General features: G+C 43.3%; 1 protein-coding gene across 2 annotated transcripts in view; it reads right to left on the bottom strand.

The window, feature by feature from the left end:
- Positions 1–16,986, bottom strand: part of LOC138855066 (glucose dehydrogenase [FAD, quinone]-like) — a 510,380-nt gene that overhangs the window by 15,397 nt on the left and 477,997 nt on the right. For both annotated transcript variants that reach the window (XM_070102042.1, XM_070102044.1), the window contains exons 10-12: positions 5,942–6,099; positions 5,483–5,660; positions 4,824–5,049 (exon numbers count right to left, since the gene is read on the bottom strand). In XM_070102042.1, coding sequence (XP_069958143.1) covers positions 4,824–5,049; positions 5,483–5,660; positions 5,942–6,099 — 562 coding nt within the window. The remainder of the gene's footprint in view (positions 1–4,823; positions 5,050–5,482; positions 5,661–5,941; positions 6,100–16,986) is intronic.

Below are 16,986 nucleotides of genomic sequence, written 5' to 3'. Positions count from 1 at the left end.
TTCCTCCTCCAGAACATCACTCCATCTGGAGATCATACATACCCAGGATGACTCGAGTATGGAACACATTCTGTACAGCATAATGATGTCAACGAGATAACGTCAGTTGATCAAATGAAAATGCTGGCCCAACAGATGGCTCCAACTTCATCCTGTCTACTTGTATGTCCTATAACAAAATGCTTTCCAAAATGAGCTGATGTAGGTAATAGCCTAGCTGGCTAACAATGTTAGGAATCCTTAACCTGTAAATAGCTGTCAATAAAGCTAGGATCCTTAACCTTGTCAAACCCCTGTAAATAAAGAGAGAGAGAGAGAGAGAGGGAGAGAGAGAGGAGAGAGAGAGAGGGGAGAGAGAGAGGAGGGAGAGAGAGAGAGGGGAGAGAGAGAGAGAGAGAGAGAGAGAGAGGAAGGAAGAGGAGAGGGAGAGAGAGGGGAGAGAGAGAGAGAGGGAGAGAGAGAGAGGAGAGAGAGAGAGGAGAGAGAGAGATGGAGAGAGAGGGAGAGAGAGAGAGAGGGGGAGAGAGAGAGAGAGAGAGAGAGAGAGGAGAGGAGAGAGAGAGATAGAGAGAGAGAGAGAGAGAGAGAGAGAGAGAGAGAGAGAGAGAGAGAGAGAGAGAGAGAGAGAGAGGAGAGAGAGAGAGAGAGAGAGAGAGAGAGAGAGGAGGGAGCGAGAGAGAGAGAGAGCAGGAGAGAGAGAGGGAGAGAGGGAGAGAGGGAGAGAGAGAGGGGAGAGAGAGGAGAGAGGAGAGAGGAGAGAGAGAGAGAGGGGAGAGAGGAGAGAGGAGGGGAGAGAGGGAGAGAGAGGGAGAGAGAGAGAGAGAGAGAGAGAGAGGGAGAGAGGAGAGAGGAGAGGAGAGGAGAGGGAGAGAGAGGGAGGGGAGAGAGGGGAGAGAGAGGAGGAGGAGAGGAGAGGAGAGAGAGAGAGAGAGAGAGAGAGAGAGAGAGAGAGAGAGAGAGAGAGAGAGAGAGAGAGAGAGAGAGAGAGAGAGAGAGAGAGAGAGAGAGAGTGAGAGGGAGAGAGAGAGGGAGAGAGGGGAGAGAGGAGAGAGAGAGAGAGAGAGAGAGAGAGAGAGAGAGAGAGAGAGAGAGAGAGAGAGAGAGAGAGAGAGAGAGAGAGAGAGAGAGAGAGAGAGAGAGAGAGAGAGAGAGAGGAGAGAGGAGGAGAGGGAGAGAGAGGAGAGAGAGGAGGAGAGAGGAGAGAGGAGGGAGAGAGAGAGAGGAGAGAGGAGAGAGAGGGAGAGGGGAGAGGGAGAGGGAGAGGGGAGAGAAAGGGAGAGGGAGAAGGAGAGGGGAGAGAGAGAGAGAGAGAGAGAGAGAGAGAGAGAGAGAGAGAGAGAGAGAGAGGGAGAGAGAGGGAGAGAGAGAGAGAGAGAGAGAGAGAGAGAGAGAGAGAGAGAGAGAGAGAGAGAGAGAGAGAGAGAGAGAGAGAGAGAGAGAGAGAGAGAGAGAGAGAGAGAGAGAGAGGAGTGAGGTGGAGTGAGTGAGTAGGGGAGGGAGAGAGAGGAGAGAGAGAGAGAGAGAGAGAGAGGAGGTGGAGTGGAGTGAGCGAGTAGGGGGAGTGTGTATGTGTGTGCTGTTCCGTGTGTGTGTGTGAGCACGTCAGTTGTTTATATGTCCCAGAAATACAACTCACTTCTGTGTACCCGTAATACTAATGAGATACCATTAACACTGAGAGTAGTTCTAATAATTATAATACTAGTGTGTAACAAGTCACTCTTTCTTCACCCAGTTATGCACTACCCTTTTACTACATGTGTACCCAATACTTGCTTCTCAGATTGTACTGTCTTTGTGTCCAAAACATTATCTCTCGAAACTGTTGTCAGGCTGTAGTCCCATTAGTCCTTGCTCCTACAAATTTTATCTTCCTACTACTGCTAGGTGTTATGTGTATGATAATCGCTCTGGAGCAGGGTTAAGATAGCCAGCTACCAGTGTCCGCCGGGCCGGCTCTACCCTCAGACTTCCCGCCACCACAAACAAGTGATTTGTACGTTACTCAGAGGACGTCCATCCAGATGCCTGATGTACGATGCTCGCTGTACGATGCTTGCTGTACGATGACTCGTACTACCCCTCCCGCCCTTCCGCCGCTGATTTCTTCGGCTATACTTTTCTCTTGCTCCCTTTTGAGTCCTCATTTACCACACTTATCACTTGTATACTGCTACTTTTATAATTTACACTTCACTTTTGGTAAGAACACTACTTATTTGTGATGACACCCAACCTGTTATGGCGGCGCTACTCCCTCAGGCCTGCTGCCACCACCTCTGCTTATATATATTTATGTATACATATATATATCCCCTTTCTGGCTAGCTTGTTCATGCTGTGTGCTACATCACATTTTGTCGTTACCACCCTCTCTTAATTCTATTTGGTCTTTTCTCTTTAGTCACTCTTTGTACTTTGTATATATGTAACAATGTGGCAACAGGTGCCCTACTAGGCCTCAACGAACTGGCACTTTGAAATTTTGTTGTATAATTTCAGGCTTTCTCGCCTTTACTTTATTTATTTTTTCTAATACATTGGTTATCACTTGTAGGGTTGTTCACTGACGTTGTCACTAACACTGGTTGCTTCTAGCTGCTAAAACACGCCCTAAAAGCACTAAGATCCTCGGAGCCTGGCGCTTGTGACCCACTACGTGTGTGTGTGTGTGTGTGTGTTAGTGTTAGTGTGCCTGTGGATTGGAGTACATGTGTTAGTGTGCCTGTGGATTGGAGTACATGTGTTAGTGTGCCTGTGGATTGGAGTACATGTGTCAGTGTGCCTGTGGATTGGAGTACATGTGTTAGTGTGCCTGTGGATTGGAGTACATGTGTTAGTGTGCCTGTGGATTGGAGTACATGTGTTAGTGTGCCTGTGGATTGGAGTACATGTGTTAGTGTGCTTATGGATTGGAGTACATGTGTTAGTGTGCCTGTGGATTGGAGTACATGTGTTAGTGTGCCTGTGGATTGGAGTTCATGTGTTAGTGTGCCTGTGGATTGGAGTACATGTGTTAGTGTGCCTGTGGATTGGAGTACATGTGTTAGTGTGCCTGTGGGTTGGAGTACATGTGTTAGTGTGCCTGATGGATTGGAGTACATGTGTTAGTGTGCCTGTGGATTGAGTACATGTGTTAGTGTGCCTGTGGATTGGAGTACATGTGTTAGTGTGCCTGTGGATTGGAGTACATGTGTTAGTGTGCCTGTGGATTGGAGTACATGTGTTAGTGTGCCTGTGGATTGGAGTACATGTGTTAGTGTGCCTGTGGATTGGAGTACATGTGTTAGTGTGCCTGTGGATTGGAGTACATGTGTTAGTGTGCCTGTGGATTGGAGTACATGTGTTAGTGTGCCTGTGGGTTGGAGTACATGTGTTAGTAAGTCTCTGGAAGGAATGTATATTTAAATATACCAGAAACAACCGCCATGACGCATTAATTCGACACCGGTCACTCAGAGAACCTATTGTCAAACCTCCATCACAATTTGACTTCACTTTGTGTATTCCTTTTATTTCCTCAAAACTCCAGAGGTTTCTGATTAACAATGCTACTCCATCTCTTCCATTGTATCTTTATTTCCTCATAATTGTGCATCCAGCTGAGAAGATCGCATGTGTTATCTACGTCAGCTTCGTCTCTGTAAGTTCTATGAAGTCTCGCGAAATCTTATCTTTTCGTTCATCCCATTATATCAGCCTAGTTCATTGTTCCATTTGCATTTGTGTTCAATCTGTCAATTGCCTATCTTATGATGTGCTTATTTTTCTGATTTCTGATTTCTTGGCCCTTGTCCAAGGGTCAGGAAGAGGAGTAAAGATAAGCGAGGTTAGGGATGTATGGGTAAGTGTGGATATGAGGAGGAATGTATGGGAAAGTGTGGGGGATGTATTTGTGAATGTGGCTGTGTGGGAGTGCTTGTGCAAAATGGACTGTGGGAGAGTATGTGTGAGGCTGTTTATGTGGGGAAGAAAGATTTAATCTAGGTTGTGTAATTACCTATTATTATTTTAGCAGACATATCCACACATGTCTACTTTTCAATATTTACTCAGTCATGTGTGTGAATACTATGTCAATTCACGTGAGTATCTTATACTTAGTAATCAAAGTGAGGCGTCCATTTAAAGGCTGTGCCTTGATTCTGATGAAGGGCTCTGGATACAAGGAAATGGAGCTATCTACCTCTTTCTCTGGTCACAATTAATTATCCCCACTTGTTCAGTGTCCTGGAGCAACTTTTGAAGGTTAAGAGTTACTCCAAGAATAAAAAAAATCATCCCTAAGGATTCTCTTCCTTTCTGTTTATTATTTTAATTACCTCCTTCTGTTTCTGTTCTATTTTTATCTCCCTCTTTCCTTCGCTCTATATCTCTTCAGTTCCTCTGAAACTAGTGAGGAACTTTTAGTCTTGGGAAATGCAGCCCCCATCCCCGTGGCCTGGTGACAAAAGCTCTCGCTTCACACGGTAAGGGTCCGGATTCGATTCCCGGCGAAGGGATGGAAACATTGGATGTATTTCCTTAAACCTGTTGTCTATGCTCACCCATCAGTTCAAAATGAGTACCTGGGTGTTAGTCGACTGGTGTGGGTCGCATCCTGGTACAAAACTGACCTAATTTGAGGAAAATGCTCAGCATAACAATGGGCTTTCTATATAGTAGTATGTCATTGATGTCAGCTAGGACTGTATACCTTGTACATGTACTTGTAGTAAATTAAGATATTATTATATTATTATGAACCTGATTATCTACCGTTTCCCAATCTCTACTTAGCCCTCATGGGCTTCTCCATTTAATAAAAATCTCTTATGTCTCACCTGAGTTGGTCATCAACAACGCTGTAAGGATCCGTGGGTGGACCCATCTTGCAGGTGCCGCAGGGATGGTAAATGGTACCAGTGAAGATTTTAATGTAGCACTCCCAGTACTGGTCCGAGAAGGGAACCTCGTGCTCGCACTCTTGTAGTACCCGGTCGTGGAACACAGCGTCGAAGTCATATTTTAATGCCGGCATCGATGCTAGTTTAAGGGAGAACTTTATCCCTGTAGAAGAATTAATACTTGTTAAAAAAATATTTTGAATTAATCAAAAGAGTCATTTCCAGTGAGTAATTTCATGATTCTTACTTTCTATTCTCAAAATACGTTGAACGATATGAATATTTTCTGCATGCAGTATTCTCGATTTTTTGGGAAGGGGAAGGGGAGGGGTGGTAAGAGGAACACTCATGACGTGCTACTGTTCTCTGATATGTCTACAGTCTACACAGGATGATGTGCACCTCCCCACATAATTTTATTACGTAGTCCTTACAATGACTTTCCATCTCTAAACACCCTCCTACCCTTGTTTTTAATATACTAATCGTCTTGTCTAGTAGACCTTCCTATATCCCACTGACCTATCACCTCCAACTCAAGAGTTTTCGGTGACTTTTCTCCCTCCCATTAATATCCCTGAATGAACAAATCTGACCTCTGATCATGGCTGCAATGTCATCGGGGTGTTCGAAGTAGTTAGTATCGATGAGTGGTGCGTCCAGCGGGTTGGCAGAGTTGAGGGTGACGGAGCCTCTACTCTTGGGTCTGGTCAGGAAAGGACCCAAGGAGAACCCCTCCCGACCACCTAGTCCTTGAAAGTACCTTTGGTAAAGCTGGAAGGAACCACAGAGAGAGAGATGGGTTGAGAAAAAATTATGTTAGCAAGGAAGATTGTGGATTGCTAATGAACAAGTTATGTTGCAGAGTATGTGGAAATTGAAACGTGACCAATTTATATTTGCTGTAGAGAGAGGACGTACGAAAAAAATAATTATGATTGCATGAAATGAAGTAATTATATGAAATTAAAAAAAAAAAGTTATTTACTTAAAGAGAATTGCCAGTTTATAATAATTTAGGGTTTCGAAAAGTAGACCGAGGAGAGGAGACGTACATCTTTTCTGATGCCGAAGATGTGGGAGGAGACAATTCCGAAGTCATTAGCGATAACGTAGGGGGAGAATGCTATCTGCACCTCAGGCCAGTAGGGATCTCCAGGTCCCGTCACAGGCCAAGCGTAGCCTTCATTAGACACCCCAAATGTCAGCGGCCCTGTGTAGTGATGGGAAAAATCATAAATACACAGCAGGCTATATTATCTGTAGAGATTCTCATTTTAACTTCAGCAACTTGATAATTTTAGCAAAACGTAACTGGTGCTGGTCCTTTAGTTAGTTTTATTTTAGCATATCCAACTAAAACAGTTAAAGGTGGTCAAGTGACCCACCATTGGAAAGGTGTTCTCCTTGTCTCTTAGTCTGCGGAGAGTCTCATGACTGTCTGCCTTTTGTCTGTCTCCCACCATTGGATCTTCATCCCGGTAAATGGATCTACTTTCCATTTCCTTGCATCAAACTTGAGTGCCACCAGTTCTCGCTCCCTATATGACCGCTGCAGGCTTGGCGCTGCTCCATGAACGTAATAATTTTGTTTGTCTAGGTTGTATATTGGGTATAGTTTCATGATGTGTCTTGTTTGTGTCTGATTTTGCATATATATGCTTTGTCTACAGGTGTTTTATCTGTCTATATGCATGTTAAGTGTAAGTCTTGCCTGTAGACAGAGAAAAGACGAGTAATTAGGTGTGTCTAGTCATCGGTTCGTCAGCTCTCATTATTCTATAGCGAGGCACAGACGGTGAAGGCTGTCTAGCTGTCTTTAACTCTTGGTAGCGGCTGGCCTCCACACACCAGAGCATTTCCAACATAAAACATAAATTATGTACTATTAACTTCATGTCTCACTTTCCACAGCCAATTTATCTCCTTTTATTGTCCGCCAGTTCATCTGCTCCCTGTGTCTATACACCAGCCCACTGCCCCTACGTTAAAAAACCTTCCCGCTCTCTGTATCTGTCCATTTCACCTGCATCTTGTGTCTATGCACAATCCCATTGCCCCTGTGTCTATTAACAAACTTTCCTGCTACTCGTCTGTTTAGAGTCGACACACTACCAGCAAAACCTGGTGGAAGCACTGATGTTCATACAGGGGTAAAAGATATTGAGGAAACAGGAAAAATAAATGCACCAGCAGTGAACGCAGCTACAATAAATCCTAGCAAACAGAAGTACAATCTATGTAAATACTATGCCTCTAGTATCTACAGGCACGGTATATCTGGTAAAACAGGAGGGACTTGCACCTTTGACCATCCCAAAAACTGCCGCACCCACATGACAACAGGAGAGTGCAACTTCCCTTCTTGAAGATTGAGACACTTATGCAGCATATGGGAATCTTTATTCAGGAAACGTTTCGCCACACAGTGGCTTCATCAGTCCAATACAAAGAGGAAGGCGTAAGGAGAGGAGGAGTATGAGGTAATCAGTCCCTCAGCCTGGAGTCGATGTGTTCAGTCCATCAATCTTGTAGAATGTACAGCATAGGGCCGTAGACGTGGCTTATATACTGTAGTGAGGTGAGGTGAAGCAGGCGGAGGCGGGGTCATAGTGGTACCATCCACTAGTCGAAGTAAGTCTTCGTCCAAAGGTTGAACAAGTGTTGAAGAATTCTTTGTAACAAGATCCCATGATGCTGCAGTGTCTGACAGTTGTGATGAATGGTTTGAAAAACCGACAAGTTGAAGATTGAGACACTTATGCAGCCTGGAGTCGATGTGTTCAGTCCATCATTCTTCAAGATTGATGGACTGAACACATCGACTCCAGGCTGAGGGACTGACTACCTCATACTCCTCCTCTCCTTACGCCTTCCTCTTTGTATTGGACTGATGAAGCCACTGTGTGGCGAAACGTTTCCTGAATAAAGATTCCCATATGCTGCATAAGTGTCTCAATCTTCAACTTGTCGGTTTTTCAAACCATTCATCACAACTTCCCTTCTTGCAACTTATTTCACCCAGAAATGTGTCACTCATCAATCCATGAAAGAAAATGCTACAATACATACTGCCAGGCACATCATACTGCCAGGCACATCATACTGCCAGGCACATCATCTAAAGGGGACTAGAAGACACAGACTATGGGAAACAAAAGAGAGGAGCCACAACCTCTCCAGGGACAGAAGTTTTTTAGGGCCAGAAGGGAAAAAAGACTGGCAAGAAATGACAATCCTACACCACCTGAAAACACTTCTGGAGCAGAGGCACGGACATTGGCCTCTACCCCAGAAAAAACAGATATTAAAACCAGCAAATAAAACTCCCCTAAATTCCACCAATACGACATTTGTCTTTGCAAACATACAGGGTCTAAAGCCATCAATAAACAACAAAATTCCTTACATCAAAGGACTGCTCATGAAGTCAAATGCAATGTTTGCAGCATTCACAGAGACCCACATAAAGGATCATTATAACAACGATATATGGATCCCAGGTTATAACCTATTCCATTGCGACAGACTAAGCAGGCAACAAGAGGAGGTTGGCCTGTATGTCACAGAGTCGCTCATTTGTACAGAACCACTAAACACCTCCAATGATGTAGTTGAAGTTTTGGCGTTAAAGATCGAAAACCAAAACATTGTCATTGTGTTAGTATACAAGCCTCCAGATGCAACTTCCCAGCAATTCCAGGAGCAGATTGAGAAAACTGACCACTGTCTGGAAAATCTCTGAACTAATGTCCCATACATCTTACTTCTAGAAGATTTCAACCTGAGACACCTAAAACGGAGGAGTATAGCAAATAATGTTTTAGCAGAGATCACCCCGGGAGGCAGCTCAGATGAAAATTCACACACACACGAAGTACTAAATCTCTGTAACAAATTCACCTTAAACCAGCAAATAGTAGACCCTACAAGACTAGAAAATACGCTGGACCTCATCTTCACAAACAATGATGATCTGATACGTAATATAACTGTATCAAAGACAATTCACTCAGATCACAACATAATAGAGGTACAGACATGTATGTACAGGACTCCAGACCAGAAAAATGTGAGCAGTCACGAAGGTCTCTTCACGAAATTCAATTTCAATAACAAAAACATACAGTGAGATCAAGTAAACCATATCCTAAATGAAACAAGCTGGGAAGATATCCTAAACAACATGGACCCAAACATCTGCCTTGAAAAAAATGAATTCCGTAGTTCTTGAGATCTGCTCAAGACACATTCTATTAAGAAAAAGAAAGAGAAGATGTAAACTAGAGAGAGACGTTCCCTATACACACGAAGGTGAAGCGTCACAGAGCTGCTGAGTGGGGTCAATATATTTGAAATACGAAGGGAAGCACTAGTCAATGAAATTGCAAATATCGATCTTAAGCTGAAGGAATCTTATAGGAGACAAGAATCACAGGAAGAACTAAAAGCCATAAAGGAAATTGAGAAAAAAACAAAATACTTCTTCTGTTATGCCAAATCTAAGGGAAAAACAACATCCAGTATCGGGCCCCTGCTTAGGCAGGATGGGACATACACAGATGACAGCCAAGAAATGAGTGAGAAACTAAAGTCCCAATATGACTCAGTGTTCAGGGATCCACTGCCCACTCTAAGGGTCGACAATCCAAATGAATTCTTTATGATCGAAAACCAAAATTTGGTCATCCCAAAAATCTCGGATATTATTATAACTCCACAAGATTTTGAAGAAGCAATTAGTGGCATGCCCATGCACTTGTGCTCTCTAATCCTGGAATACTGCTGTACACTAACGGCCCCCTTCAAGGCTGGCAACATTGCAGACCTGGAGAGTGTACAAAGAACTTTCACGGCACACATAAGTGCGATAAAGCACCTAAACTACTGGTAACGGTTGAAGGTCCTTGATCTGTATTCCCTTGAACGCAGGAGAGAGAGATACATGATAATATACACTTGGAAGGTACTGAAGGGATTGGTACCAAACGTGCACACGAAAATCACTCCCTATGAAAGCAAAAGACTCGGCAGGAGATGCATCATTACCCCGATGAAAAACAGGGGTGCCACGAGTACAGTGAGAGAACACAATAAGTGTCCGGGGCCCAAGACTGTTCAATTGCCTCCAAGCATACATAAGAGGGATTACCAATAGACCCCTGGCTGTCTTCAAGAAGGCACTGGACAGGCACCTAAAGTCAGTACCTGACCAACCGGGCCGTCGTTCGTACGTTAGCTTGTGTGCAGCCAGCAGTAACAGTATTACAATCCAGGAGTCCAAATGGCCTGTTATCCTGGGTGTAAAGGGAGCAAAATAAACGCAGCAGAAAACTTTTGACTTACATTATCCTTCACCACTTTAGAACAGAAGTATGTACACTATATACACTATGCACAGCGATAGGTATTAGTGCACTCCACGGTAAGCAAGGCAGAATGGAAGCCACTAGAGAGCAGACCGTGCTTCAACCAGCTCTAGAATGGGAATGACAAAGGCAGACAGGAGAGTGGTACCCACACAACCTCTGCGATTGCCAAAACCATCTTCTTATTGGCTGGAACCTGGGTACTGGTTGAACGACGGGGCCCCATCGTCAACTCTCAGTCACCTGGTTCACTGGTTGGGGGAGATAGCCTGAAAATGAGGGTGTGTACATGCGCAGAATAAAGGTTATGTACTCTTTGCATGCCACAAACAGCCTGATTGATCAGACCCTGATCCACCATGAGGCCGGGCCTCAGACCGGGCCGCGGGGGTGTTGACCCCCGAAACCCTCTCCAGGTAAACTCCAGGTAAAGCACTTCACCTGCCTGCTGTATATACCAGCAATGGCTTAAGGTGGTCAACATCACACATAGTTCAGGACCATAACATGTCAACATGGGAAAAACTGGGAAAGCTGGTATTCTTTTTTAAATTATCTGGATTTTCCATTATGGCTGCCGACAAGATACTCTACCTCGTGTTTTTATATCCTTTATTATTACACCTTACGTGTTCGTGACCTTGATCTTAAAAAAAAGCAAACAATGAAATCTTTTAAATAAAATAAGTTTGACCCTTTTCAACATAAATTCGTATCTGATTATTAAAGTTCAGGTATTGAATTTAAATATATATATATATATATATATATATATATATATATATATAGAGAGATAGAGAGAGAGAGAGAGAGAGAGAGAGAGAGAGAGAGAGAGAGAGAGAGAGAGAGAGAGAGAGAGAGAGAGAGAGAGAGAGAGAGAGAGAGAGAGAGAGAGAGAGAGAGAGAGAGAGAGAGAGAGAGAGAGAGAGAGAGAGAGAGAGAGAGAGAGAGAGAGAGAGAGAGAGAGAGAGAGAGAGAGAGAGAGAGAGAGAGAGAGAGAGAGAGAGAGAGAGAGAGTTTAGAGAGAGAGAGAGAGAGAGAGAGAGAGAGAGAGAGAGAGAGAGAGAGAGAGAGAGAGAGAGAGAGAGAGAGAGAGAGAGAGAGAGAGAGAGAGAGAGAGAGAGAGAGAGAGAGAGAGAGAGAGAGAGAGAGAGAGAGAGAGAGAGAGAGAGAGAGAGAGAGATTTCGCCTTTCTCCTGAAACATGAAGTCAATTAAACCGTCACATAAATAATAGAATTTGTCCATACTTCCATCAGTCTGGAAAATCAGTAAATTTGTCCTTACATTCGTGACATGATGTACTTTAAGGGTTATAATATAAAGTAATTTAAGGCTTATAGAGAAAATAAAACAAGATATAAACAGGAAAATGTTTCAGTAACTTTCAGAACAGTAGAACTGATACTGTGTGAGCAGAATGTTTTAGTAACTTCCAGAACAGTAGAACTGATACTGTGTGAGCAGAATGTTTTAATAACTTATAGAACAGTAGAAGTGATACTGTGTGAGCAGAATGTTTTAGTAACTTCCAGAACAGTAGAACTGATACTGTGTGAGCAGAATGTTTTAATAACTTCCAGAACAGTAGAACTGATACTGTGTGAGCAGAATGTTTTAATAACTTCCAGAACAGTAGAACTGATACTGTGTGAGCAGAATGTTTTAATAACTTCCAGAACAGTAGAACTGATACTGTGTGAGCAGAATGTTTTAATAACTTAAGAAGTGATACTGTGTGAGCAGAATGTTTTAGTAACTTCCAGAACAGTAGAAGTGATACTGTGTGAGCAGAATGTTTTAGTAACTTCCAGAACAGTAGAAGTGATACTGTGTGAGCAGAATGTTTTAGTAACTTCCAGAACAGTAGAAGTGATACTGTGTGAGCAGAATGTTTTAGTAACTTCCAGAACAGTAGAAGTGATACTGTGTGAGCAGAATGTTTTAGTAACTTCCAGAACAGTAGAAGTGATACTGTGTGAGCAGAATGTTTTAGTAACTTCCAGAACAGTAGAAGTGATACTGTGTGAGCAGAATGTTTTAGTAACTTCCAGAACAGTAGAAGTGATACTGTGTGAGCAGAATGTTTTAGTAACTTCCAGAACAGTAGAAGTGATACTGTGTGAGCAGAATGTTTTAATAACTTCCAGAACAGTAGAACTGATACTGTGTGAGCAGAATGTTTTAGTAACTTCCAGAACAGTAGAAGTGATACTGTGTGAGCAACATGTCAATAATTTTACTGTTAATTGAAAAACAGAGTTTGTCTAATATTATTGCACATATTGCATGGCCAATGTATTTTATAATGGAACATATAATACTCAGCACTGGACATAATAATAATGCAACATATGATACTCAGCACTGTACAAAATAATAATGGAACATATAATACTGAACACTGGACAAAATAATAATGGAACATATAATACTCAGCACTGGACAAAATAATAATGCAACATATGATACTCAGCACTGGACAAAATAATAATGGAACATATGATACTCAGCACTGGACAAAATAATAATGGAACATATAATGCTCAGCACTGGACAAAATAATAATGGAACATATAATACTCAGCACTGGACAAAATAATAATGGAACATATAATACTGAACACTGGACAAAATAATAATGGAACATATAATACTCAGCACTGGACAAAATAATAATGCAACATATGATACTCAGCACTGGACAAAATAATAATGGAACATATAATACTCAGCACTGGACAAAATAATAATGGAACATACAATACTCAGCACTGGACAAAGTAACATTGCAGATTCATTCCACAGTTTTCAAAGATTAAAAGAGTAAATGATTCATCTAGGAAGGGATCAGAAGACTGTAACAGCACATAGCCAGATATGAGACGAACAACAGCTGAACGAATTTTGGGCTCTTGTAACCCGACACATATTGGGGAAAACTGGGAGAGCAACACTTGGTGGTCTCCCTGATTACCCCTGAGGCCACGAATATTAAACTGCAAGTAAGACATTATTTACAAAGACAGGTATACCAACAATAAGAAGCGATTAAGTCTATGGGATATTAGGGACAGTGAAGTCAACGTGTGGGGGCAACGGTAAGCATGTAAGCAACGAGGAATCAGAATGCTGTGAAAGAAAAGACTGTTGTGAGGGTAGAAGGGGTAGAAGGAGGCGCGTCGGTGTCCATCGAGGGTTTCGTCTCTGCAATATAGTTGGAGATAGCGTCAAGTGTCTCAGCGGATAAGGAAGATGCCGATACTATGATTTCAGAGACAGGTGAGTCAATCCCGCCCGTGGTATGATTTGTTTGCAATCGTGTCATTACTATTTCATGAGTTATATGACACAACTCTTGCGACTAGCAATGTAAGTTTGCTCACTGGACCACAGACTTGCCTTTGGCAGCTCATTGTTCTGAAAACAGGTTAGCTTGCTCTTGATTTCTAGTAGAGATAGTCTCAGCCTATCGATTTAGAAGTAGAATAATTTTACCGAGTTAATATACTCGTTTGTCCTTGATTAAGGACCAACAGGTTTGTTTTTAGCTCACTCTTCCTGATGCTAACTTTCTTTTTATGTCAGCCTCCCGTTTAGAGATAGCCCAGTTTTGAACTTTCTCCTGTCACCTACAAATATGCCTGTAGAGGTTCCTTTTAAAGGCAGTAGGATGCCTCTTCTACATTTTCCAAATCTGGTATGTAGCAGTAGCAGTTTCTCGGCAACGGAAGCCAAACCAGAGCTCATATGAAGGATTTCACTTGGTTAAGGACATCATCTGGGAGAAGAACATTCCAGCTGGAGGCGGCAAGCTTGGAGGAGCAGGCCAGCCAGTTTCCTCTCCCACAATCAGATTGTGCGCGATGATTGTTTACCTTTTCCTGTTAATCAGACGAGCCTTCCTCTCCAAGATGTTTGTAAGTGACAGTACCTACAGATAGGTCACTCATTGTTGGGTTGAGAGAGCAGTGAAGCTAAGTTCTTCATGTCTAGCACTGGAAGGACTTCATCAAAATTCTTCTACATTAGATGCTGGGTGAGGTTACCAACAATTTTAGTAAGTTGAAGCAGAAGGAAGTCCACATTTTCCATCAGCAAGTTGATAAGAGTCTGTCTGCTGATATTGAATTTATACACTGCAGTTGCTAGTACGGAAGTACTAGAGCTTATGCATAGCCGAAAAGACATAATGTCCAGGTGGTTAGGAATGGAGTCATCAGTGAACCTGGAATGTACACTGTATGTAAGGTATATGGCAACACCTCCTCCCTGACCTTTCCTTTCAAGTCTCATCCATGAGGTGTAGCCGGCATGTTTAGCCAAATTTTCTGGCGTCCTGTCGTCCGTATATTTCTCAACAACGTCAATAACGTTAAGAAAATGAGTGCTTACAAAACTGCCTGAGCAGTCAGGATGCTGATAGTCTGGCTCCTCATGTTTGTGCTCAGTTTGAATAAATAGGTGTTTGCCCTTAAGACAGGTAGAACAGTGAGGCAGCCACTGGGGCATAGCTGTTTGTACCTTGTATAAGGCACGAAACCAACTGCTGAGCCAAGATAAGAGTAGCTGGGTGGGTGAAAGAATATTCACTTCTGAGATCCTATTGCTTTGATCCAAGATTAAATCCCTAAAACTCTGGTGTTCAAGTCTTTCAAGTTCTATTTTTGTTTCAACAGCAGTCTTCTTGATGTCCTCTCTAGTGGTAGTAATTACACTTGATATCTCGCAGTCAGTGGTGTGCCTAGGTGCCTGAGAGGGGAGTGCCCCACAGTCAGTGGTGTGCCTAGGTGCCTGAGAGGGGAGTGCCCCACAGTCAGTGGTGTGCCTAGGTGCCTGAGAGGGGAGTGCCCCACAGTCAGTGGTGTGCCTAGGTGCCTGAGAGGGGAGTGCCCCACAGTCAGTGGTGTGCCTAGGTGCCTGAGAGGGGAGTGCCCCACAGTCAGTGGTGTGCCTAGGTGCCTGAGAGGGGAGTGCCCCACAGTCAGTGGTGTGCCTAGGTGCCTGAGAGGGGAGTGCCCCATTCCCTGCACCTCCTGTGTTTCGAGGTTGATCTGGCAACTTTTTTCTCAGTATGATCTGCAATCTCCTGAGTCTTTTGATTTTGTACCAGCCAGGCGCTTACATCGAGTTGTGCTGGAGGGAGACTGGACGTCTGAAGGTAGCTACAACATTCTCTTCCACCCCGTCTTCATTACGCTTATCCAGACCTACAAAATATATCTCTGCTGCTCGTGCTTTGTCCCTGCAGTTTTTTAGGCGCAGTGTTGGTGAGTTGACTGTTATCTACGGCATCGCAGGTGGAGAACAACCTAATTCAGGTTTGAAAGATGAAGCCGTCATGTCAAGAGTACTGGCAGGTGTTGGAACAGTGATGTCAGGTGTAATGGTGGGTATTGGAACAGTGATGTTAGGTGTAATGGTGGGTATTGGAACAGTGATGTTAGGTGTAATGGTGGGTATTGGAACACTGATGTCAGATGTACTGATGGATGTTGGAGTCGAGTTGACAGATGCAAAGCTTGCCTCGTTATATAAAAGATCTGTTTCCACTGTGGTGGCCTAAGAAGCTGCAAAGCAATGTTTACTGACGGTAACTTGAGCCCTATTTGTCTAGAGATCAGACGTCCATCATTTGTTTCCTTTTGTGTTAGTTTCTCTCTCTCTCTCTCTCTCTCTCTCTCTCTCTCTCTCTCTCTCTCTCCCCTAACTTTATCTACAAGCTAAGAGTTGTTTCCTGCATCAGCTCATATGAAAGCCTTTTCATTGTTATGGGACATACAAGTATTGAACAGGATGAAGTGGTCCAGTGATTTCATTTGATCAACCATCCTTATTTCATTGATGTCATTATGCTGTACTAGCATTTTTCAGACTCGAGTCATCCTAGAAACAAATGAAGGGATGTTCTGGAGAAGGTTACAGTCAGAGAGTTGTTGTTGTTTGTTGTCCGTCTTTTTGTGGCTAACGCGACGGGCTGGAGTTTTGAGACTCTATGACCGCGGGTTCAATCCCGGCCGGGGGTATGGTTTTTTCAAGTGTGGTACTTTGACAATTTTGACCATGTGCATAACAGTAAGGCCACCCACATCCCGTCTGTGTTGAAGGCTCTGCTGAAATGACAGATCTATCCGCTGAGTGTACGCGGTCTTGTTCTCTTCTCTATTCTGAGAAGTCGCAGATGAGACAGAGGGCAGGCAGTCCTAGAAAGTGGAGCATACTCAAGGTGTGAGTGTACTTGTGCCATTTACGTAATCTTGTAAACCCTGCTGTCGAGTATATGCGAGATACGTCGAAGTGCTGTAAGCTTCCTGGCCGCTTTGTTTGCAAGATTTACAACTTGGTTTTTCATAGTCAGTGTTGGGTCAAATTTCACTCCAAGGATATCAGTTTCGTCCCCTTCTAACAACACTCTCCCATTCATTCTTACCACTGCTCCAGCATTACCATCATGGTGCCTGGAGACCATCATCATTTGTATTTTCTCAGGAGCAAATGTGATCTGCCATCGTTTTTCCCAGGCTGATGCAGCTGGATGTAACAGAGCAGCCGACATTTTCTCTCTCTTATAAGAAAATATCACAGTACAATCGTATGCATATGCATGAGAGGAAGGTCATTGGAGTAGACATTCCATAACAATGGCCCAAACACACTTCCCTGTAAAACGCTTGCTCCAGTAGTGTCTTCTTGATTCTGTCTTGTTGAGAACTACACTTAGTGATCTACCTT

The sequence above is a fragment of the Cherax quadricarinatus genome, chromosome 79, assembly GCF_038502225.1.
Source record: "Cherax quadricarinatus isolate ZL_2023a chromosome 79, ASM3850222v1, whole genome shotgun sequence".
Classification (NCBI taxonomy): Eukaryota; Metazoa; Arthropoda; class Malacostraca; order Decapoda; family Parastacidae; genus Cherax; species Cherax quadricarinatus.
The sequence above is the reverse complement of the archived record's forward strand: the minus strand, read 5'-3'. Positions and strand labels throughout refer to the sequence as shown.